Source organism: Lagopus muta, chromosome 1 (genome assembly GCF_023343835.1).
Source record: "Lagopus muta isolate bLagMut1 chromosome 1, bLagMut1 primary, whole genome shotgun sequence".
Taxonomy (NCBI): domain Eukaryota; kingdom Metazoa; phylum Chordata; class Aves; order Galliformes; family Phasianidae; genus Lagopus; species Lagopus muta.
In genome coordinates, this window is record NC_064433.1 from 129,497,878 (window position 1) to 129,521,820 (window position 23,943).

The 23,943-nt window shown below is 37.2% G+C and overlaps 1 protein-coding gene across 4 annotated transcripts in view; it reads left to right on the forward strand.

The window, feature by feature from the left end:
* Positions 1–23,943, forward strand: part of HERC2 (HECT and RLD domain containing E3 ubiquitin protein ligase 2) — a 103,115-nt gene that overhangs the window by 77,564 nt on the left and 1,608 nt on the right. For all 4 annotated transcript variants that reach the window (XM_048963836.1, XM_048963865.1, XM_048963855.1 and 1 more), the window contains 19 exons: positions 78–196; positions 598–723; positions 1,723–1,878; positions 2,022–2,137; positions 2,256–2,454; positions 3,415–3,629; positions 4,593–4,770; positions 5,908–6,069; positions 7,091–7,182; positions 8,108–8,247; positions 9,223–9,410; positions 10,052–10,249; positions 12,443–12,526; positions 18,453–18,594; positions 19,399–19,593; positions 19,704–19,816; positions 20,663–20,853; positions 22,441–22,546; positions 23,256–23,468. In XM_048963836.1, the coding sequence (XP_048819793.1) occupies positions 78–196; positions 598–723; positions 1,723–1,878; positions 2,022–2,137; positions 2,256–2,454; positions 3,415–3,629; positions 4,593–4,770; positions 5,908–6,069; positions 7,091–7,182; positions 8,108–8,247; positions 9,223–9,410; positions 10,052–10,249; positions 12,443–12,526; positions 18,453–18,594; positions 19,399–19,593; positions 19,704–19,816; positions 20,663–20,853; positions 22,441–22,546; positions 23,256–23,468 (2,933 nt within the window). The remainder of the gene's footprint in view (positions 1–77; positions 197–597; positions 724–1,722; positions 1,879–2,021; positions 2,138–2,255; positions 2,455–3,414; positions 3,630–4,592; positions 4,771–5,907; positions 6,070–7,090; positions 7,183–8,107; positions 8,248–9,222; positions 9,411–10,051; positions 10,250–12,442; positions 12,527–18,452; positions 18,595–19,398; positions 19,594–19,703; positions 19,817–20,662; positions 20,854–22,440; positions 22,547–23,255; positions 23,469–23,943) is intronic.

Here is a 23,943-nt window from a genome sequence, read left to right on the forward strand (position 1 = left end):
ATTTTAAATCTATTTTTTTGAAGTTAAGATTACTGTTGAAAGTAATTCTGGGTATTGTGTGCTTTTTGCTTCTTTAGCTGCTGGCCATAGAATGTGGGCTTTGCAGAGACTACGGAAGCTTCTCACAACAGAATTTGGCCAGTCTATTAACATCAACCGGATTCTTGGGGACAATGATGGAGAAGCACGGACTTTGGTAAGAGGGCACAGAAGCTCTCCTCTAACATTCTTCTCATTAAGATGTTTGTGAAGCATTAAAAATGTTGGCCTTTATTTACAAGGCTTTTATTGGTTACCACAAAATAGGAAATGCGCCAAATGAATAGCCTGCTTGAACATGTCTGCAAGTCTCTTTAAAGGGCTTTGTTTTAGAAGAAAAATTAAAGCTAATTCCAGTTTTCTATCCATGTAATTTTGGAATTGTCAAAGATGACAGAAATACTTTTGTATTAGGAAATGGATGGAACTGATGCTTCAGTTCCATCCACTTTCAAAGCAAACTATGGTTTGGGAAGTTACTAATGATTTGTCATGGCCATCTAAGTAATTTCCTACTTCCTAACACAGTGTAATTTTCAACTGCTCTGATTTCTCTAGAGTTTTACAGGGAGTGCTTTAGCTGCTTTGGTTAAGGGTCTTCCAGAAGCATTGCAGCGACAGTTTGACTATGAAGACCCTATTGTGAGAGGTGGCAAACAGCTACTCCACAGCCCTTTCTTTAAGGTAATGGGATACAGTCAGTAAAGAATTCATGAGTAAAATTTTTTGTGATTTTTGTTTATGAGTGTGTGTGACTAGCTCACCTCATCCCGATAGAAAAACTTCATTTAAAGGCTGCTTTTAATGGATTTTGAAAAATTAGTCTGAAGTCACTGAGATTAGTTGAGTAATGATAAAATCAGAATATTACTTCTAGAATCAGAACCAAATACGCAAATACAAAAATCAGGAATACCTAACTAGACTGAGGTAGGTAGTTAAGAACAATATCATGAAAGTACACTACACTACAGCTTCAGGTATACTTTTGACAATTGATATCTGAATTGTCCTAGCAGGAATATTTATATAGTTTTGACCTTTAAAATATCTTGCAGGTATTACTTACCTCCAGTAGGAGCAAATAAGAATATCATAAAAGGAGGAATCTTCTATTTTGAGCCATGTACTTCAAAGTACAGGGAAATATACTGAGCGAGTCTAGAAAAGAGCAACAAGAATAAAACGGCTTAAAAAAGCTTCCCCTATAGTAAATGTAAAAGGATTTATCTGTCTTAAAGAAAATAAGTTCTTAAAATACGTAGAAGGTTTTCCAGGGCAGAAGTAATCCATTATATACTGTCTTTGCCGGTAACACACTGAATTACTTGATTTGATTGGAGGAAGGATACTTAGTTTAGAAATAGAAGGTAAAATGTTCAGCATGTCATTTTTGATACAGAAAAGGCAATTAATTTGTTGTTTGTCACAAGTGTACTGTGAAAATTCCTGTATTAGAGGAGGAAAGTTAGATATATAACTGTGTGAGATCAGCTTGCATACACTTGATGCTGCCTCATCAGTGAGGATAATGTAGGTGGATAGCTCTTAATGTCCCCCACACTTTACATTTTCTGAGACTGTTGATGCCCTACTGGTCTATGAGCTGTTCTGCTACATCAAATGTATGTTAGTTTTTATTACATACTTTTGTTGCAGCTCTGAAATCTGTTTTATCTGCAGGTTCTTGTGGCTCTTGCTTGTGATCTAGAGCTGGACACTCTCCCTTGCTGTGCTGAGACACACAAATGGGCCTGGTTCAGAAGATACTGTATGGCATCCAGGGTTGCTGTGGCCCTTGACAAAAGGACACCATTACCTCGCCTTTTCCTCGATGAGGTATTGCCAGAATATTTTAAATAGCTCATGGAACTTAGAAAAGCGCTGCATCTAAAAGACTGAGATTTGAATTAGTTTATGCCAGCTGCAATCAGAATATGGTATATTTGGAATAACATTGTTTAATGCAAAATCTTTTACAGGTAGCAAAGAAAATCCGAGAATTAATGGCAGATAATGAAAATATGGATGTTCTTCATGAATGCCATGATGTCTTTAAGAGAGAACAGGATGAACAGCTTGTTCAGTGGATGAATAGGTTACTTCTTTCAGCTATCATTTGTTTTGTCTTGTGATGCTTTGTTGTTGTACAAATGAACTTTTTTTGTTACTTTCTTTAAGCACATTTATAATGCTTTATTTTGAATGTTACACAGACGACCTGATGATTGGACGCTTTCAGCTGGAGGCAGTGGAACCATTTATGGTTGGGGTCATAATCACAGAGGACAACTTGGTGGAATTGAAGGGGCAAAAGTCAAGGTCCCAACTCCATGTGAAGCTCTTGCTACTCTTAGACCAGTGCAATTAATTGGTGGTGAGCAGACACTGTTTGCAGTGACTGCTGATGGAAAGGTAAGCGTACAACAAATGTTTGTTGGACTCCTTGTAAAAATTGCATCCTGTTGTGTGTTTTTCACCATTTACAAATATATATATTTTAAAGAAACTAAACTGTACCAATTCTGCCGTTACAACAGAGGAATTCAGTGAGCTGCAGCATTAAATACTTGAAACTAGTATTGCATATTTCAGTTCTTCATTGAAAACAGTTGTCAGATTTTGGAAAATAAAGAATACAAGTAACATACTCATAGACTCTTGTACAACAAGACAAGAAGACAGAAGACCTTCAGGTAGTAAAAAGCAGAAGGCTTTAAAGCTAAATGCAGACTGAAAGTCGTTATGAAAAATTTACTTAGATGTGTGTCAGGTCATCTCTGAAAGCAAAAGAAGGTCATGTCTATATAGTAGAGATCATGCTAGTAGTAAAGGGGCCTTGAATGACAAGTGTCCTTTCTAAGGGAAAAAGGGATATGTGTGTTGGAGGAGTTGTTTTTAGATTATATTTGTTTGCAATATAAGCTGTTTCTGCTTCAGGTTTGACAAAGAATTTGTTGCCTAAAGTTGGTCTCCTCTTCACATTTGTATTGATCTCGAATATGACTTCTGCTTCAACTTGCTTGGCTTTGTCCTTAGACTATTGTTATATAGTGAGGACCAAAATGAAAGCTTGAGTACTCCTTCTCCTTCCACACATTCAGGAGCTTCAGTATAGAACATGTACTGATGTTGCTTGCTTAAATTTAGTCTTTAAAACAATGCCACTTCTATTGTGAAAGGAAAAACCTCTTCCTGTTAGTAAATACGTGTTCAAAATTTCCAAAGGATGATATAGAGGCATATAAGAAACTTTTCTGGTGGCCTTTGCATCAATTCTGTTCTAGTATACATTCATTAAGAATTCTTCTCTATAGCCATAATGAATGTTCTTCAAGACATAAACAAAACTGAAGTTTATTTTTTATTCTAAAGCTGTATGCCACTGGATATGGAGCAGGTGGTAGGCTTGGAATTGGAGGAACAGAGTCAGTTTCTACTCCGACTTTACTGGAGTCCATTCAACATGTGTTTATAAAGAAAGTTGCGGTGAACTCAGGAGGGAAGCACTGTTTGGCATTGTCTTCAGAGGGAGAAGTTTATTCTTGGGGTGAAGCAGAAGATGGTAAACTTGGCCATGGAAACCGAAGGTAATGCTTTGGTTTTTTTGAACTATGAATGGATATTTATAATAGTTGAAAAGTATTTGAAGTGTTATATGAATACGGTCTGTATGTAGAAGTCAGTGGTAAGTAGTGATGTAGAAATGTATGTCTTCAAGTTGCAGAACTGCAAAATTTTTGTCAGATAAAATTACTTGGATTTCTGTGACAAAACATTATCTTCTATCTTATCTGCTGATGCTGAAGTTCAGAGGATTTCCTTTGGAATCTACACTGTGTGTATGTGGCACTTCAGGGAGGAAACAAAACTACCATTCTGCTTCTGATGTTCACTTGCAGTTACCTGTGTTAAAGAAGTTTTGTTGTTACAGACAATAATCAGATATTATTCTTCTTTACAAGGAGAGTGGTTAGGCCCTGGAACGGGCTGCCCAGGGAGGTTGTGGATGCCCCGTCCTTGGACGTGTTTAAGGCCAGGTTGGACGGGGTCCTGGGCAACCTGATCTGAATGTGTATGTTTGGTGGCCCTGCCAGGCAGGGGGGTTGGAACTACATGATCCTTGAGGTCCCTTCCAACCCGGGTGATTCTGTGTGATTCTGTCTGTGATTAAAAAAAATAAAAAAGAAAGAAATGCTTGAGTCCATGGAGGAAATCAGTACATGTTATGCTAGAAATTTTGGTAATGTATATTAAATTAGACTGATTTTCCAGGGTAAAGGCTTAACTCTTAAGCTTTAATGGAAATATTTCTGTAGTTTCATTTAACCTGTTATGCTTTAGTAGTACAGGTAGTAAAATATTCCAGCTTTTATAAATCTCTAAAATTTTTTTCAATGAATAATTTAACATAAATCTTGACGATGTTGATGTGGAACAAAAATAAACAGTGAAGTAGAATGTCCTCGTACTCATTTTGCAAAGCTCTTCATACGTTGGTTTATGTGAGTTGTCTATTGCAAAAGGTGTGTCAAAAAGTGTTTTCATTTCAGCCCTTGTGATCGTCCTCGTGTAATTGAATCTCTGAGAGGTATAGAAGTGGTTGACATCGCTGCTGGTGGAGCACACAGTGCATGTATTACTGCTGCAGGAGACCTTTTTACGTGGGGAAAGGGAAGATATGGGCGCCTTGGGCATGGAGATAGCGAAGACCAACTGAAGCCTAAACTGGTAAGAAACCTCTGGAATTCTGTGTGGTCTTTTATTCCAGTTCTTAACTTCTGATCTGTGACTTTCAGTATTTCTGCATTGTAAAAAAAAAAATAAAAAAAATAGGAAGAAACAGTGGTTGCTTTAGAGAACAGAAATGGTTTGTGAGAATGCAGTAAAAGTTGAGTTGCAAAACTTTGCTAGAGATCACTAAGCAGCTTATAAGGAATTTGTTTTGGAGAGGACTTAACCCTCCCTGCCAAGCAAAACAGCAGCTCTAAAAGCCAAACAACAGTACTGTGAGTGTAAAGGACATAACCTGTACCAACTGTAAATGGATTACATGCTGATGTTGCTTCCAGTTTGGGTGAGGGGTGGGAGGTATCTTGGAGAGGGATGAACGTGCCTGCACCCTTCCACAGGAGTGCTTTGCTGAAGTAAAATTACTGAAAGTGATCAGATGTTTGCATTCCCCTGCCCCCAAAAGCAAGGTCTACCTCACTTCGTTGTACAACATTCCTCCATTTTCTTGATTAGAATGAAAATAACAAATCCATAGATTAGTTTGAAGAATGTGAAATCCCATGCCGGTTTGGATGATGGATTGGGCTTCCTCAAATCCCTTATTTCAAGAAGGATGTGGATTAGCAGAATGCAGTTTGTGTGTCAGAATTCTTTTGCTTTGTGAATCTCAATTCCATACATCATCACTAGATGGCAGCATTTCAAAAGTCAAGATGTTGATTTAATTCAGAAAGCAGTGAAATCGTAAAATAGTAAGAGGCTATTTGAAAATAAGCAGTTTATTCAGGTGCTTAGTGTACACAAGAGTGAACCAGAGAACCTGAGCACATAAATAGAATATAGCCTTTGGTAACCTTAAATGTTTTGTATGAGTTACTTCCCCTGTATTTTTTTTTTTTTTTAGGCTGAAAAAAAAAAGTTCAAGTAAAAATAATAATTCAGTATGTGAAATATGTACTTATTTTATTGGTTTGAAAAGAGTAAAGGCTTTTGACTTGAATTCATTTGCAAGATCCTGTTGTGTTTCAGACTTGTAGTTCCAGTGATGCTTCTCTCCAAGTTGGGTTTGACTTCTTTTCTGAAACTAAGTGACTGAGTCTTTATTGTAAACAAAAACTGGTGATTGCTTTACAGGTGGAAGCTCTTCAGGGCTATCGTGTGATTGACATAGCCTGTGGCAGTGGAGATGCACAGACATTGTGCCTGACAGATGATGACACAGTCTGGTCTTGGGGTGATGGAGATTATGGAAAACTTGGGAGAGGAGGCAGTGATGGCTGTAAAGTGCCAATGAAGGTATTTGAATACATATTTTCAATTGTTTTATAAACCATAATGTTAATAGAAATTAGTGAAGACATACATTAATATGAGCAAACTTCCACCCCCCGTGGGACATCAGGATCCTTTTGATGTTAATAATGAGCTTTGTAGGATACAGTGACTGGTCTTCAATTTTTGTGCAGAATAAAAGTTGGTTTTACGATTTTGTTATTTAGAGATCATTTCTGGTTCCAGAAGTAGTTGTTGCTTTAATGTTATTTCCCTTTGAAAGGTTAGAAATTTCCCAAGGAATCTTCATATTTCAAACAAAATCCATATAGCCAACTAATCTGAATAACAGCATCTGTTATAGAGATGAGCACAGTTTGAGAATAACGTGTAACTACATCAGTGTCATTGTGCACACCTATGCACAGTGGATTTTATATTTTTAATCCAGAGTTGCACCTCTTTATATGGATGCAGGTGTCTCCATTCCCTTTCCTAAAAGACAGAGTCTACTGGCCTGTTCCAAGTAGGGGTGTTTTTTATTTATTTATTGCATGGTGTAACACAATTTGAACATAGCTTATTGGTCTTGTTGATTATCAGTCCATAGGATTGATGATAAAATGATGTAAGGGCACATACAGAATGAATAGGAACTGCGTATTGCAGGTTTAAGTACTTTTATGAAGGCAGCAGACTCACATCTGTGTCAGAGGAGCTGGTGATAGTAATGTTCAGTAGCTGGTGACAGAGCCTTACTATTTCTACTAAGGAGATATTGCTGCAGGTAAAATACTAGTTAAGATCTTCAATGGTTTTCCAAATCTGAGTTTCTTTTTAGGGTTTAAGTAGTAAGTAGTAGAAAGATGAAAGGACTGGAATTCTGTTAAATGATCTACATAAGCACTTTAATTCATAAGCTTGCGTATAAGTACTGCAAGACTTAGACAATTTATTGTACTTAAGATATGCCTAAACACAGGATGGTTGATGAAGCTATTGTCTCCCTAATTGATTGTTATTTTATTTGCTATTATTTTCCTAGATTGATTCTCTCACAGGCCTTGGAGTGGTTAAAGTAGAATGTGGATCACAATTTTCTGTGGCTCTTACCAAATCTGGAGCAGTATATACCTGGTAGGTATTTTATATTAGTTATTTGGACAGCGTTAAATGTAACCTTCTTTGCAACAAATATTACTATTACGCTACCTTCGCTGCTTTGATTTTTCTCCCATATGGAAAGCCCTTTTGAGTTTCTCTGTTTTGATTAGTAATAAAATAATAATAATAAAAAAATAATAATAATAAAAAAACCTCTAGTGGTTTGAGGAACATACTGTAGTGCTATTTGAATGAAAAACTAAGGTATTTTGTCGTGGAGATGTAAACACAGACTTCTTGCTCAAGACGTTGACCACTGTAAAATGCAAGAGTTCAAAGGAGATCACTAAAAATGTAAGCTCAGTGTCGTGCAGTTTGGAAGATTGACAGCATAAATAACATTTTCATATATTATCAAAATCTTTCTTATCTAAGAATTTGTATATCTAGTTTGTTGTTTTAATCTTCCTGTGCAATTCTGGTAGTTTAAACAACTACCAGACTGAAGTGTTTAGAAAAGCAAAACAAAATACCTTCCAAACACTGCCTCCAAGCAATATCCTCAAACTATATGAGGTTACAGTCTCTGAAGTTGGTACTGCTTTTGCCACTGATGGATGCCTAATCTTCGAGTCTTACTCTTTTAAGAGAAACAAACAAAAAAAAACGCAACAAAACACATGTGAATGTGGTGAAAGGACCTATGAAGAGCAAGCTGGAGCCATATATTAAGTATTTTTATTGTAATAGCAGAGTCACATCCATGTCACATGAACTAGGAATTATTCATTTTGAATAGTTGGAGTCAGAGCTGTACTGTTTCTGCTAAATATCAAATATTTTTGCCTGGCTATTTATAACTACTTCTACTGGAAGGCCAAATACATGACATGTTCCATGTTTCCATTCTTTCTAATATTAAAACTCAGTTTTGAAATGTGCTGTCTTCTCTGTGCAGGGGCAAAGGAGATTATCATCGCCTAGGCCATGGATCTGATGACCATGTTAGAAGACCACGACAAGTGCAGGGGCTGCAAGGAAAGAAAGTCATTGCAATTGCTACTGGGTCTTTACACTGTGTTTGCTGCACTGAAGATGGTATAAAAATTAAATACGTTACTTAGTACCGAATTTGGAGAGGGAATAAAAAAAGGAAAGTTTATGTTGAGTATTGGTCGGCTGTCCTTGCTAAAAATGCTGATCCTCTGTGTGCATCTATGTGTTGGGTTTACAGAAGTTGCATATTTCTTGAGCACGAAATATGTCATTGATTTACAGTAATAACTTAAAAACAACTGAAGGTTTTGAATTAATAAAAATTACGAGTTAAGTTTCATAAATGCTGATGGTAGAAGAAAAACACAGAGCTCAAAAAGTAATTACGAGTTGATCAAGGAGTAGAATTAATGGATTTAGCTTTTTTTATTGGGTTGTCTGAACTGCCTGGAGTGTTTTAACTTGATAAATGAAGCATTGCACAAACAATATTGCTTTTTCTAAAGTAGATTGAGGTACTGGATATTTCCAAATTTAAGTAACAGGTCTGCAGAACTGTTTTGTAGATGCTAGTGAAATAGGATATAGCTGCAGAAAATGAATGCTGTGAATCAAAGTTGCTTTTTAAAAAAGTATTTTCCAATTTTACAACACTAAACACCCATTTTAATGTCCACTCTAATAACATAAGCTATTACTGACTCTCTTATGCAAAATGATGTCTTTTCTAATTCTTTTTTTTTTAGCTTTTTTTTATTATTTTTTTTGCTATGGAACTGTGAAGTACAGACTGTTTCTGGTGTATCTGTTGTTATCCTTCTGCACCACCATTTCCTACTGTTCTGCAATAGAACTTTATTATATAAACTGTGAGGAAATTGACGCATTTAATACAAGCTGCTGTACAGCCTTAACTGTGTCATTCACTTTTACCTGCAGGATGTCAGGACAGCTGTCAGTTCTAGAAATCTTAATTACTATCCATGGTCTCAATTGGTTAAATGATTTCTAAGTGCTTATTTAAAGCAAACAAACAAATTTCTATCTTCAGAAGTAATTTTTTTTTTCTTGGTTTAGGGGAGGTGTATACCTGGGGAGATAATGATGAAGGACAGCTTGGAGATGGAACAACTAATGCCATCCAAAGACCACGTTTGGTTGCAGCACTCCAGGGTAAAAAGATCAACAGAGTTGCCTGTGGCTCAGCACATACTTTAGCTTGGTCAACCAGTAAACCTGCTAATGCTGGCAAGCTTCCAACACAGGTGATATTTTTGGCTTACTGCATTCTGGTTTTTAATGTACTAATGTTTGCTGCTGATCTTTCAGCAGACATTTCCTTTCTAAATCTCTGTATCAGTTTAGTGTGCTTTGATTTGGCTTGGACACAGTGTTCTGCTTCTGCATTTCCAAAGATAGATTTTTTTTTTTTTTTTCTTCAAGTGAAAAGGATTCTTCAGTCAGTTGTTAATCCAATACTGAAGAGTAAACTGGAAGGAATTTTAATTCTGTATTCCACCTCTTCCACGTGAATTCATCATTGCTTGCTTTGCACTGAGAATGTTTTTTGTACATTCAGTTTTTCAGCTATAATAATGGTGCATAATGCCTAGGTGGAGTGGTGGCAAGATGTAAAATGTTTATTTATGGCTAAAGAGAATAGTAAAATTTGAAATAAGGATAGTATAACTGTCATATTTTAATACTTGCAGGTGCTTTCAGTTTAGATGTATACTGTACATATCTTTTAGACACAACTGGATTCCATATTAAGTTTTTACACTGTGAATAAGCATTTCCTGAATTTCTGATACAAATTTGCCTACCAATCTTAAGTTGTTGTTCTATTTAATAAAATAAAGGATAGAATAATCCTAAATTATTGGATATAATTACATTATTATAGGTTCCTATGGAGTACAATCATCTACAGGAAATACCCATCATTTCATTGAGAAACAGGCTTCTACTGCTGCATCACATTTCAGAACTCTTTTGTCCTTGTATTCCAATGTTTGACCTTGAAGGAAGACTTGATGAAACTGGCCAAGGACCATCAGTTGGTTTTGACACACTACGGGGAATACTGATATCACAGGGAAAGGTATTTATCTGAATAGATTTTTAAAGGAGATATTTGTAACTATACTGTTTAAATGTGCTGCTTAAACTGTTTCTGAAGAAAACTGAACTTTTATCTTAATTTGTTCTGTATGTTGTATGTTAGAACGTATGCATTCTGGTTATGCACATATCTTTCTTCATGAATGTGTTCTCTTCATTAGATTTTCCTCTGCTTTTTTTGGACTGTGTATTAGTTTTAAAAATAACTGTATATTATAGCTCTTACATTTGTGTTATAGCCAAATTCTTTTAGAATAATCACTGTGTTATTCTAGGGAAAAAAAAAAAAAACAAAAAAAAAAAAAACCAAGAAGAAATATTTCAAATAGTCATTGTCTCAATTTCGTATTTCAATTGCAATAATCAGATGATACAGTACTTGATCTAAAGCAAGTTCTGTGGCTTTAAATGATGTTAAAAGAAGGGATACCTAGGAAGCCAATCTCAAATGAATAAAGAAGCGTGGAATATCACAGCAATATGGAAAGTCAGTCATGAAGTCTAGATATTTAAGATTCTTGAAGGATGCAACATTATTTCAAAACTTCAGTTATGGAAAGCCTTTAAAAAAGATGACTGGCCTTCCACATGATCACTAGCTTTGGATCTGAATTTTCTCACTGTCCTAGTAACTTGTCTGATCTAACAAAAAGTGATAGCCATATGTAAACAGACAAAATTTGCTAGCTGGTCTGATTGAAACTAGAAGCAATTTTTTTTTTTTTTTTTTTTGCATTACTGCTCTGTATTCTTAAATAAGACACATGACCTACTATTAGACTCTTCAGAATGCACTGTCTTGCAGTCTCTCTAGACCCCAATAAAATTATGTGGTAGAGAAATCTGGCTGAATATATGCTTCATGGGCCAAGATAACACCACAATTTTTCATCAGAAGAGTCAAAGAGAAGTCCATTCTATTCGTGATACTTGTGCATCTTAATGCTATTAATGGGAGTCTTTAGGTAATTTAAGTACAGGAATTTGTGTGTAGGAAGAATATCCAATACTTTACAGTGTGCAGAACAGTTGTTGAAAGATTTCAGATACAAGATAAAATGTGGTATCAGGCATATTTTATGCCAAAAACAATCATCAGGGACACCAGAAATTGTAAATGTTGTATTTGCTATTGTAGAAACATGGTATGATATATTGCATGACAACAGTACTGCAACTAAGGGCTACCAACTTTTTAGATGGGATAGGTAGAGCAAGAAGGGAGGGAAATTGACCTCCATGTTAATAAGTAAAAAGGTTGTGAAGAGCTCTAAGCCTCTGAGAAACAGCCATGACCAGTTTGAGACCTTGTGGGTTAAAATTGCTGGCTGGACCAATGAAGGAGATCTGGTTGTTGGGATCTGCTACAGGCTGCCTGACTCTGGGGAGCCTGTGGATGAGGCCTCCTTGCTTCAGCTACAAGAGGCATCTTGACCTCATTTTGATGGGGGATATTAAAAAACAGAAACCAAACAAACTTAAAATGTTTTTAAACCTTTCTTGAAACTGATAATGTAGAATTGGATTCAAATATTTAGTGAGAGAAATATAGATAATTAAATTTGCACCAAAAAGAAATTGTGGGTTTCTTTGTTTATTTCTGTCCTTCCTTGACAGGATGATCTTCCCTTTGACTTTTTGATTGTTTTTCTCCAACTTTTAATTACATTCACATTAGTGCAGCATAAGTTAATTTACACTCAGTAGCATATTGGCAGTCTAGTAATAACTGAATCTGGATGCAGTAAAACTTTTCAAGCCACTATTTTGTGTGATCCAGGAGAGATTTTCTTCTTTAGTTTTTAGTATTCCAGGTGTTTCAAGTGTGAATTGTATTAGCTCAAACTAACATGCTCCTTAAGTAACATCTCACAATTTTATATTCTGTTGCTCTTGTTTATTTTTGAGCATTTCAAAAGTAGTTGATGCTTGTTTCCATGTCTTCTAAAGAAAGTGTCAAGGGCTTTATGCCTTTTCCAGTGTTTGGTGATGTACTTGGAAGAAAACTGCTTAAGAATATTACTATAGCATCAGCTTCTCTGTTCCATTGAAGAGTTTTTTTTGTTTGCTTTTTCCTTAATTGAACTAAGAATACATTTACCTGTCAAATATATGCAGTATTCTTATTTGATTGCAATCTTACCACTTAATTTTTTGTATTTTCCTTTATTAGGAGGCAGCTTTCCGAAAGGTTGTACAAGCAACTATGGTGAGAGATCGTCAGCATGGGCCAGTTGTTGAGCTCAATAGAATACAGGTATCTGAAGTTGAAGATTTGATTTTAGTACATTTGTTTAGTTACCAGTGCTTAACGTTCTTCAGGTCCTTTCATGTTTCAGCTGTTTGGTGTCTGAGTACTGAGGAGTTGGGTTTATGTTGGCGGATAGAACAACAATGAAGCTTGTTTTCTTTTCAGTATGTTTTCACCCAGACTATAGATGTGTGTGTGGGGGGAGGAGGAGGGAACAGTTGAAATAAGTGTATGATTTGGACTGTAATGAGCAAAGTATGTCCTGCTTGACAAAGAATGGCTTTTTCAAAATTCACTGTATTAGATGATTTTAGAGAGCAGAGATTCTGATGCCTTTCTTACCTTCCGAGATGATCACATGAATTACTCCACTGTTGCTTTCAGAACAGAGGACATAAAGGTTATGGGGAGAACAGGAAGAAGGCGCTTCGGTATGATTAAGAATCAGGCTGATAAACTCTCAGCCTGGTCACTGCATGTGATCATATCGATTGCAGAACTGTTTGATATAAAAGGGCTTTTTCTTGTCATTGACATTAGAAAATGTAATGTTGTGCCTTAGGCCACATAAGGTTTTTTTTTTTTGTCCATAGATGTTTTTGTAACATAGAATACTAAAACGTTTGTTTTTGTTTGAATGGACTGATGTTTGGTATTACAGAATCCTTATGTGTTTCTTTCCTTTAGTCGTGTGGTTTTTCTCATTTTTTCAAATGTACTTTAGGAAGTAAGAAAACTTACTCTTTGTTAGAGTTGAGAAGCTGCAAAACCTTTGAATAATGAGTTATTTCTCAGTGAAATACCTTCTGTTTGGGCTGGATGATACTTTCTGCTCATTTGCCATTTTCCACAGGCTCTTAAGACTTCTTCTGCTAATGTTATGTGATTAAAATACGTTGCTTTAATACATACCCTGTGAAGCTAGAGGCAGTGCCAGAAATCTTCTCACTATTTGTCTTTTTATTTTTATTTTCTGGGGGGGAATTCAAAATAAGCAGTGCAAATATTTAGCTTTAAGCTGAAAACAAGTGATTGGGTTTTGGGCTTGTTTCCTAGTGTTCTTCTACTGTTGTGTTAATTATTAAAGATGGGCTTCTCTTGTATTCCTGTTCATTAATTCAGTCTGTCTTTAAATTTAGAAAAAATCTGGTAGCATCGAGGCTTCAATTTTCATAGCTTCCTTAGGAAATGAGATATTTCTGTAACACAAGTCTTTCCAAGATTTAGTCAAGACTAAGAAAGACTGTGCTTGTAATCTGCCCTGCTTATATAGTACAAAATGTGGATTATAATCTCTTGAGTTAGGTTTTGCGGAGAATGAAACTACTGAATGAAAGATCTGTTTGAATGAAATTATTTGATCCTTTAAGTAGTGATTCAAAGCTGCTTTATGGAGTCTCAAACAGAGTTTTCAACTTAATTGGAGATGGGAGTTCAACTGCAGCAAGACTTGAAAATCCCTTTGCTGTCAAAAGATACTTCTTACAGTTTGTAAATTATGCAGTGCAGTCTGTTCACTGCTTCTTTTTCCTCTGTGTAAAATAAATGAATGAGATTTTAATTTAAAGTTGTTGTGCAGATACCGACTTGTTCTTTAAAATACATAGGTTGCTCCAAAAGCAGTGCCTATTTATTTCCGTGGAAGCTACAACAGCTACAAAAAACACTGTTTGATAGAGAAAATTCTCAACACAAAACATGGTTTTCAACAGTCACTACCATTAGCTGTGCTTTTTTGTCAGTGGTGGACAAGAGCCTGCATGCTGCACTTGTAAAAGTCTGCACCAGTGGAGGTGACAGCTGTGCATACCCTTCTGGAACATGGCTTATCTTCCTCATCTCTCATGCCACTGCTGAAATAAAGCGCCATAAAGCACCACCCATTGCCTCACTATGCTCACATCCACTTTCTGATCTCTGTAGATGTTCAGCAAGCATCAATAAATGTCAGTAGATGCCATTTTTTCCACATGGAGAAGTTCAGTAACACATCTTTGCTTCATATGCACTTCCATGTGAAGGCCGCATTTGAAGTCTCCATTTGGAGCTTCACATGCCCCTCTGCTGCCACTGTTGCACAGCAACAAAATGTAACAGAATATTGGTGAGAAGGTTCAACCTCCACTGCTCTGCCACCAACACCCGCCTCATCCATGGGCTAGCATAATAAAATAGGATGCATTACTTTTGGAGCATGCCTTGTATTTTGTGATCTTTCCTCCTTTTAGTAGGCAAAGAAATCTTAGTTATTAAGGAGAACAAGTACTCCTGGTTCAGTGTCTTCTGCTTTCTTAGGAGGAATGTTGTGCTTCTGGGTATGTTAAGTTATACAAGATATGAATCAATGAATGTTTTCTTCTTTTGCAAGTGCTACGCTTCAGTTTAAATGGCATTCCTCCTTTCTGGTTATTGCCTTGTCCCTTAGCCAAGTCTGCTTTTAAAGAACACATCAACTTTCTTTTTCCTGCATTGAACAAGCTAAGCTTTTTTGTGTGTCTGTTTTTGTGGAGTGGTCTTTCAGTGCTTATCTTTTAATAACGTATTTTTCTGCTGCCGTTTCAGTTTGAGCATAGTTAACTGAAACCTCAATATATGATGTCTGTGCTCTTGGAATTATCATGCTGATGCTTCTTTTCTGCTTTTGGAAATTGATTTCATGACATATCCTTAAACTGTGTTTTTTTTCTTCATAGATGTCTTCTGTGTTTACAGAACCTTCTTCTTTTTCTTAGCTGATTTCAGCTAGCAAACTGTCATAAGCATTTCATGAGCGTTTTTATTAGTCCCTAAGTGTGTGGCTTGACATAATACATTTCTACCAGGCTGAAACTGGAGATAGTCCCATAGGATGGCTGGTATTTCTCTAGTTCTAGAAGGATGTTTAGGGCAAATAGAAGGTCTTTTTATTCAGACTTGGAGAAAGAACTTAAATTTTGATCTTCATTATTTAAAGATGCTGTAGCCAGATAACAGAGGTATTTAAGTGCTTCTTCCTCCTTGTTGCAGTGACTGTGTTCGCAATAACTGATTGTTTACTGAGGCATATCTTTGAACTTGATTCCTCTGCCCATTGCTGTATGCTGCTATCGAGCTGCTGCATTTCTCTCTGGTCCAGGAAAAGTTGATTTCCATAGGCTAGTATCTTCTGATGGCAGACTGTTTTGCAGAAGCTCTTTTGGGGCTCTAGTCAGCATATTTTGTGCTAAAAAGCTACCTTGACAGCAAGAATGCTAGAACTGTATTTCAAAAAATATTTATGTTGCATAATCTGAGTTTAGTGAGACATACTAAATAAGGATTGTATCTGAAACTGTTTATTCTATTCAGAATATTCTATTCAGAATGGATTCCACAGGTTGCTTACTACATCTCTAAAGGACACAATTTGGAAACAGGAGCAAAGCTTCATGTTCTAGACCTCTACAATGAAAAGTTAAAACATCAGTGCTGAAATGTGGCCTGATCAAATTCGTTTGAATTTTGCCATTTGTTACTGAAGAGTTCTGCTTTTTGCTAATAACCTAATACATTTTAATATGGGCATCTGTCTGTGTTGGCACAGCAAAATATCATAGTGCTAACAGAAATGTCAATATTCCCTTGTCACATTCTTACACTATTTTGTTAAAGTTGAGTTTTAACTATTTGAGCATCTGTGTGAGCAGATTTAAATGCAAACCTTGTGTTGCTAGTGAACAGTTGCTAAATAAAATGTACAGTAGGAATAGCAATTATGAGTGCCTTCCTATTGGCTTCAGTCTAGATTGTTTGCCATTTTATTGTCACCTGAGTTGTATTTTCAGTTTGAGATTTGCAATAACAGTGAATTAAGTACTGCATTCACAAACCACCTACTCATACCTAATCTTTTCAAGAGAAGGCTCTCAGCTTCTCAACTTCAAAATTCTTAGGCATCTGAATTCCTTAGAGATCTATTAAATTAAAACAAGTTTGCTAATGAGAAGAATATTGCAATTCAGGAGAACAAAAACTAAACAAATAAAAAGCCCCCTGCCAAAAACAAATTTACCAAATCATTATTTCTTTCTCAACCAATAAAGGAAGAAAACTTTTTTTATTAACAAACTTTGTTACTGGCATCCCTCTGTCTTTCATTTGCCTTCGAGATGAACAGATAAAATGTTGAGTGGAGACAGATGAACAATGAGCCGTTTGAAATGAAAAATGAATAAGGTACTGGTGGTTGAGGGGAACATGGAATTCCTTATCTAGGGAAGAAAGCCCACAGAGTTGTCAGCAGGGCTGGTAAGAATCATTCTATTTAGCTGCAATGAACATGCCCTAGTTGTTTCACATTTCCAGCTCTAAGCGTAAAATTACTAAGATCTAACCAACCAGCTCAGAACAGTCATTCAGTCGATGGAGGATGTGGTGTGGAAGCTCCTAGGTAACCAGATACTGTGCTTTTCATGTTTGTGCCAGTTTCTTCTGTTAACAGTGATAATTGTAGTAATCACAGTTAAATAGCTATGTCACAGAAATAAGACCTAGTGGAAGTTGGCATGCATCTTTTTCTGATTGCTGTTTAGGTATATATTATTTTCACCTGTTGGGAACAACATGATTAAAGTGTGAACTAGATGAGCAAACAGTGAGGTTGGTTGAGAACTGACTGAATGGCCAGGCTAAAAGGGTCAGCTGTTAGTGTCCAGTTGGAGGCAAGTATGTAAAGGCATATCATGGGGTCCAGTCCTATTCTGACATACTCATTAATGATCTGGAATATAAGGTAGAGTGTGTGTCAGCAACAAAACTTGCTGAGGATTATTATGGAAGGAGTGGCTGATACACCAGAGGGTCTTACTGCCATCCAGACGAACCTCAGTGCACTGGAGAAGTGGGCTGATAGGATTCTCGTGAGGTTCAACAACAAGGAGAAGTGTAAAGTCCTGCACGCGAGGAGGAACAGGCCCACACACAAATGTAGGCTAGAGTCAGCTGCCCAACCTGAAAGCTGCTTGGTGGGAAAGGCTCTGGGGGTCTTGATGAACATCAAGCTGAACATCAGCCAACAGTGTGACCTTGATGCGACACAGACTAATGGTAAACTTGGCTGTGTTAGGCAAGTCATTGCCACTATGTGAGGAAGGTTCCACTCAGCATTGGTGTGACCACACCTGGAACACTGTGTCGAGTTCTGGGTTCCCCTGTAGAAGAGAGGTATAAATGTACTGGAGGGAGCCCAACAGGAAGGCCACAAAGATGGACTGGACAATCTCTCTTATGTGGAAAGGTTGAGATCTGGGACTGTTCAGCCTGGCAAACAGAAGGCTCAGAGTATCTTATCAAGGAGTATAATACACATGAATGGAGGCTGGAAAGAGTATGGAGCTAAATAAGCTCTTAGTGCCCAGGACAGGAAGCCGTGAGCACAAACTGGCGCACAGGAACTCCCAATGAACACCAGGAGCACTCCTGTGCTGTGCGGGTGGCAGAGCAGTGGCACAGGCTGCCCGTGGGCAGTGGGGTCTCCTCCTTGGGGATCTCCAAAAGCTGCCCGGCCATGGCCCTGGGCACTCTGGTCTGGGTGGCTCTGCTGGAGCAGGGGCTGGGCCAGGTGGTCTCCAGAGGTCCCTTCTAGCCTCAGCTATTCTTTAATAGTTCTGGCCTCTTAATAACTACAAATTTTAAATTCTTTTGTCTTCTTGTAAAGGGTGAAGATATGTAATAAGAATCCGCAGTATCTATATCCAGGGTTGATTAGGTATGAAATAGCAGTGAAAAATATTGCAGTGTTGTAATTTGAAGCTTGGTTCTTACTTTGTAATATACATGTATACAAAATACAGGGTAGACCTCTACAAATGTTTCACTAAACACATAGATGTTATAAATCTCATCTCTGATCTGCACAGGGATGCTGGCTGATATATGTTCTTGTAGTTACTATTATCATATGTTTAACTGACAGGTAAAACGTTCTAGGAGTAAAGGTGGACTGGCTGGGCCAGATGGTACAAAGTCAGTTTTTGGACAGATGTGTGCTAAAATGAGCTCTTTCAGCCCTGATAGCCTTCTGCTTCCTCATCGTGTTTGGAAAGTCAAGTTTGTTGGTAAGAGAATTCTTTGTTTCGTAGCATCTTTGTCTCAACTATTTTCTACCTATCTTTTTCTGGCTTCTCTTTTATTTTTGAAGGATCTGAGGAAAGAAATGGATACATTAAAACAGCATGTTGGCACAGGAATGTGCTTAAAACGTTAGGAAATAATGAAGCCTTTTAAAATAATTTAAAAAATCAACAGAAACAACCAAAAATCTGCAAATAACCCTTAAGATCAGTGGAAATGGGGTTGTAATTGTCCTCAAATTCTGAAGGCAACTCTTTTAGTTATGAAGGGTATTTGCAAAACCGAAGCTTATTTTTTGGTTGTCAGAATTCAAAAATAATTCAGACTGGCTGTTCCTACTTCAATCATTCTTTTCACAATTTGTATGTCTCTTTGAATTTGTTGATGAAATAGAATTTAGATTGTCTGCACTGTATCTACTAAAATATATAGAATATCTCTACTTTCAAATGACACACAGGGAGTCACTTTAGTTTGACTCTCTTCGCCATCTCTTTTATTTTGACAAGTGTTTAAAACAAAAGTGGTTGTTAAGCTCTGTCAAAAGAATATTTTTGAAATTTGGTATGTTGTTGATAATCTTCTAAAATTATACTGTTTCCAAGGAGCTGGAGAAATCCAAATACAAAGGAAAACATCAGGTGTTTTCAGAGGAGCAGATGTAGCTCTCAGTAAACTTTTGTTTACACAGTTATCCATGTGAAAGAAAATCCAGTTCATTTCAAGACTTCGTTTGTAAACATATTTTTGGAAGAATGTATATTTATGAGCCTGTTTTCTTCTCCAAGGTGAATCTGTGGATGATTGTGGTGGAGGTTACAGTGAATCAATAGCAGAAATGTGTGAGGAGCTTCAGAATGGGCTGACCCCTCTGTTAATCGTGACACCAAATGGAAGAGATGAATCTGGAGCAAACAGAGATTGTTTCCTATTAAATCCTGCTGCCAAGTCTCTCTTGCATATGAACATGTTCCGTTTCTTGGGTAACTAGCAACTCTGTGACATTCCACTTGCACTACATGTTCAGAATATTAGGAATCTATTAAAAAAAAATATAAAATACAAACTTTCCCACCCTTATTTAAACTTACAGGTGTCCTTCTGGGTATTGCTATCCGGACTGGCAGTCCTCTGAGCCTCAACCTGGCTGAACCAGTATGGAAACAGCTTGCAGGAATGAACCTAACAATTGCTGATCTCAGTGAGGTAAGTGTGCTGTTTCTTTGTAAGTTATAACTTACAGAAGACAAGCAGACTCTAATATAAAAGAGTTCTCTGGTGATTGGCTTCCCTGCTGTGCGTATTTGTAGTGTTTTGTCTGATCTTTCACATTTCTGAGCCAATACATAAGGATCACTTGTACTCACTGTTACAGCTGTAAATTTAAGTCTTTCAGAAGTAGTTAAATAACTTCTTTGAATTGGAGAGCATTCTCAAATCCACTTCTGGGTTTGACTAGATAAATGTTTTGTAGTGAAACTCTTTCTTGCCAGAAAATGTTTCCATAGCTGTTAGTGTCTGAAAATGAGTTCAAACTACTATGGAAGATAGTCTGAGTCAATGTGCTGAGAATCACAAACTTCCTGTTTACTGAACTCACTGAATGTGGAGTTAAGAGTTAGATCTTTGTTACAAAGATGAGTTGGTTTTCAACTGCTGTCATCTGGAAATGTACTTACTGTAGAAGTACTGGGTCTTTTACATGTTAGTAAGGAGATTTCTTTTGTACCAAAACAACCATTGGATTTTACAGAGTTGATCGCGTTCTTAAGCTTTAAATCCATTTCTTATATAATACAGTTCCTTGGCAAATGTTCCCTGAGTGGTGTGAAATCCAGAACACGTGTACCCTTCAACATTTCAGCATAATGAAATTTCGTGTAATAGACTGAGCCATTTTGCTGTTTTTGAATTCACTTAGATGAGTTACGGTCAGACATTTGACACAAAGCTTTTGGTAGATAGTACATGATGTCATGCTTTTGGTAGGAAGGACACAGTGTTGTAGGGTGCTAATAAGCTGACTTTAACTCAGGCATGTTTTTTCAAAAGGTTGATAAAGATTTTATTCCTGGACTTATGTACATTCGAGACAATGAAGCTACATCAGAAGAGTTTGAAGCTATGAGCCTTCCATTCACTGTGCCTAATGCAAGTGGTCAAGATATTCAGCTGAGTTCCAAGTACACTCATATTACACTGGATAACAGAGCTGAATATGTGAGGCTGGCAATAAACTACAGGTTTGTTGAATAAGTCATTCAAATTGTTAAATGAATAAGCATTTTCATTTCAAAGTAGTAGGCTCGAAGCCTTACCTTGCATGCATCCTTTTATGTACTTTGATCATTTAGCAACTTGTGAACAGCACTTTCAGTACTATTGCTCTCACAGGTTTTTTGTTTGTATATTTATTTTTAACTCCCATCAAATGAATTATTGAATCATTAAAGTTTGAAAAGACTACTAAGGTAATCTAGCCAAGAGCGGTCCTAGATGAATGGTTTTCCTCTTCTCATATAAGGTAGAATATGAAAAACAAGACTTTCATACCCTGGACACTGTAAAATAAGCCTGACATCTATTGCAGACAACTAAATTCATGCAGAGGTGCCAAAAGCTGAACTTTGCGCTAAACTCTGTGGGAAGCAGTTGTTCAGCTTTTGTGAAAATGGGCATTTTGTTAGTTAGATACCCAAATATCTAATCTAGACCAGTACATTGAACTTTAGGCATCTTGTTGTGAGAAACAGGGGGCCTAGTAGCCATCGTGCCTATTAAATTATGGAGATAATTTTGTCATAAAACTGATTCATAGTTGTTTTATTCTCTTCACCACAGTCATCCGTTCTAGAGGACACTTGTGCAAGACTATCTCATCGCTATATCCTTATTAGCTTGCAGTGCAGTATCTGCCAACGACTATATGAATTATAGTCCTTGCTTTCCTATTTTATTTATTTTTGCTATAAGTGGTTCTGAGCCACTACCTACAGCTATTTTTGACAGTAGGCGTGAGTATTATTTGTGATGGATTAATTATAGGTCTATATAAAATATCAAATGGATCCTAAAGGATTGCATTACCTTAAAGAAATGCTTCTGTTCTATTCAAAATTCTGGTTATTCTCAGAGGACACCAGCAGTTAGAAATCTTTTAGGAAAAACGCTTAATACCAAAGTTTTTAATTATGTGAATCTCTTGAGCGCAAATCTGGCATCTTAATAGAATCCATGTGAAAACGTGGATGCATAAGTAAAAGCATGTCTTGAGATCTTCGCTTATTTTGGTGATGAGAAGCCTGAAGACAGGACATGGCAGTGATGTGAAACTCTGCTTTGCAGAGCTCGATGTTTTAAAAATTAACTTGATGGGGAAAAAAAAAGGTAAAATACAAATCATGGGTGGCAACATCTATCATTATCTGAAAAGGTGGCATATCTGTTCCTCAGACATCATATTTTATGTGTGAGACCCATTTTTCTTTTACCATAATGCCTGTCTAGTATTAGGATTGTTTGAGGGCGCAGATGCTCTTTTCCCAAGAGCATGGTGTTTCAATATGGAGTATTGGTCTATTCTTGCCAGGCACAGTACATAAATAATACTGGCAATAAAAGTGAGAGATATACAGTGAGATATGTGCTGTGCAGCATGGATTGCTTGATAAACTGGTATAGGTCAGGCATCTTGTACGATAAGTGTTCCTTGGAATATAGCTGGAGACTTAAGGAGAAAGCGTAAAGGATCCTAAATATTGCAATAGTTATTAGTTCCAATAATTACTAGAAATGGCATTCACGTAAATTCTGGAAATATGTCTCTGCAGACTTCATGAATTTGATGAACAGGTGGCGGCAGTTCGTGAGGGGATGGCCCGTGTTGTTCCAGTTCCTCTGCTTTCACTCTTTACAGGATATGAACTGGAAACTATGGTATCAATTTCTGTTTTGCTACCTCTGTTGAAACTGAATTGTGTTCTTCACTTATGTCTTATTAATCCCAATTTGAATAATAAACCCCACATGTGATGCTGTTTACAGTGCTCGCTTGTAATTGCAAAGACTTTGCTCAAGGAAATACTAGAAGTTTAATTGTTCTCTTAGTGTTCAAAAGGTTATTTTTTTATATAGCTGAGCAGTGATGTAATGAATGATTTGTGGAGATTAAAAAAAAAAAAAGACATCTTACCCCATCTTACCCCATCTTACCCCATCTTACCCCATCTTACCCCATCTTACCCCATCTTACCCCATCTTACCCCATCTTACCCCCTCTCCCCCCCCCCCCCCCCCCCAAAAAAAATCCTCACCAGCCAACCAAGAAAAAACAACCCTAGGGCCTACTGAGTTCTTAGCGCAATTTGACGAAAGATAACAAGACCTATATTCTTCCCAGGTAAATTGTTTAATTCTTTATGTGATTCAGGAAGATGAAAGAAGGTTCATTATTGTCCCCTGAGAGGAAGATGTCTATTTAGTATCATTGTAATAGGAGTCTCTGCGCAGCACTTCAAATATCTGAATGTTCATTTTGTCAGTGTAAAAACAGATTAAATATTTCAAGAGAATGGGAGGGAAACAAATCACCTGCAAATGATTTGGTCAGACTTTGGTAGCTTATCACTGTATTTTATTTTTTTAGGTATGTGGAAGCCCAGATATTCCACTTCATCTTCTGAAGTCTGTAGCAACTTACAAAGGCATTGAACCAACTGCTTCATTGATACAGTGGTTCTGGGAAGTGATGGAGTCATTCTCCAATACCGAGCGATCTCTCTTTCTACGTTTTGTATGGGGCAGAACAAGGCTGCCCAGGACTATTGCAGATTTTAGAGGGAGGGACTTTGTTATTCAGGTAAGGTGTGGGATGGGGTGGGGGGATTTTATTTTATATAGCTAATTATGGGAAAGAAGTAGCATGATTGCTGTGATCTAACCCTGGGAGGCAGCTGAGAACCATGCAGCCATTTGCTTGCTCCAGCCGTGGTGGGGAGGGAATCAGGCAAAAAAATTTTGACAGCTCCTCGGTTGAGATAGACTGTTTAATAAATTGTTGGGTGATGAAGGTGAGGAAGGGAAGAAACTGAAGAAAAGTAGAACTTCTTGCTGCCGTCTGACCAATGGCAGCCCCAGCAAACTTTCCCCCTGAGCTTTTATAGCTGACCACGATCTGGTCTGGGGCCTTCCTTCGGTCAGTTTGAGATCAGCTGTCCTGCTTGTGTTCTCTCCACCTTGTGTACTCCCAGCCTCCTTGTTGGCAGGGCAGCATGAGAAGCAGAAAAAGACTTTGACCTCCATATAAAGACTGCTCAGTAAGAAGTAAAACGTTC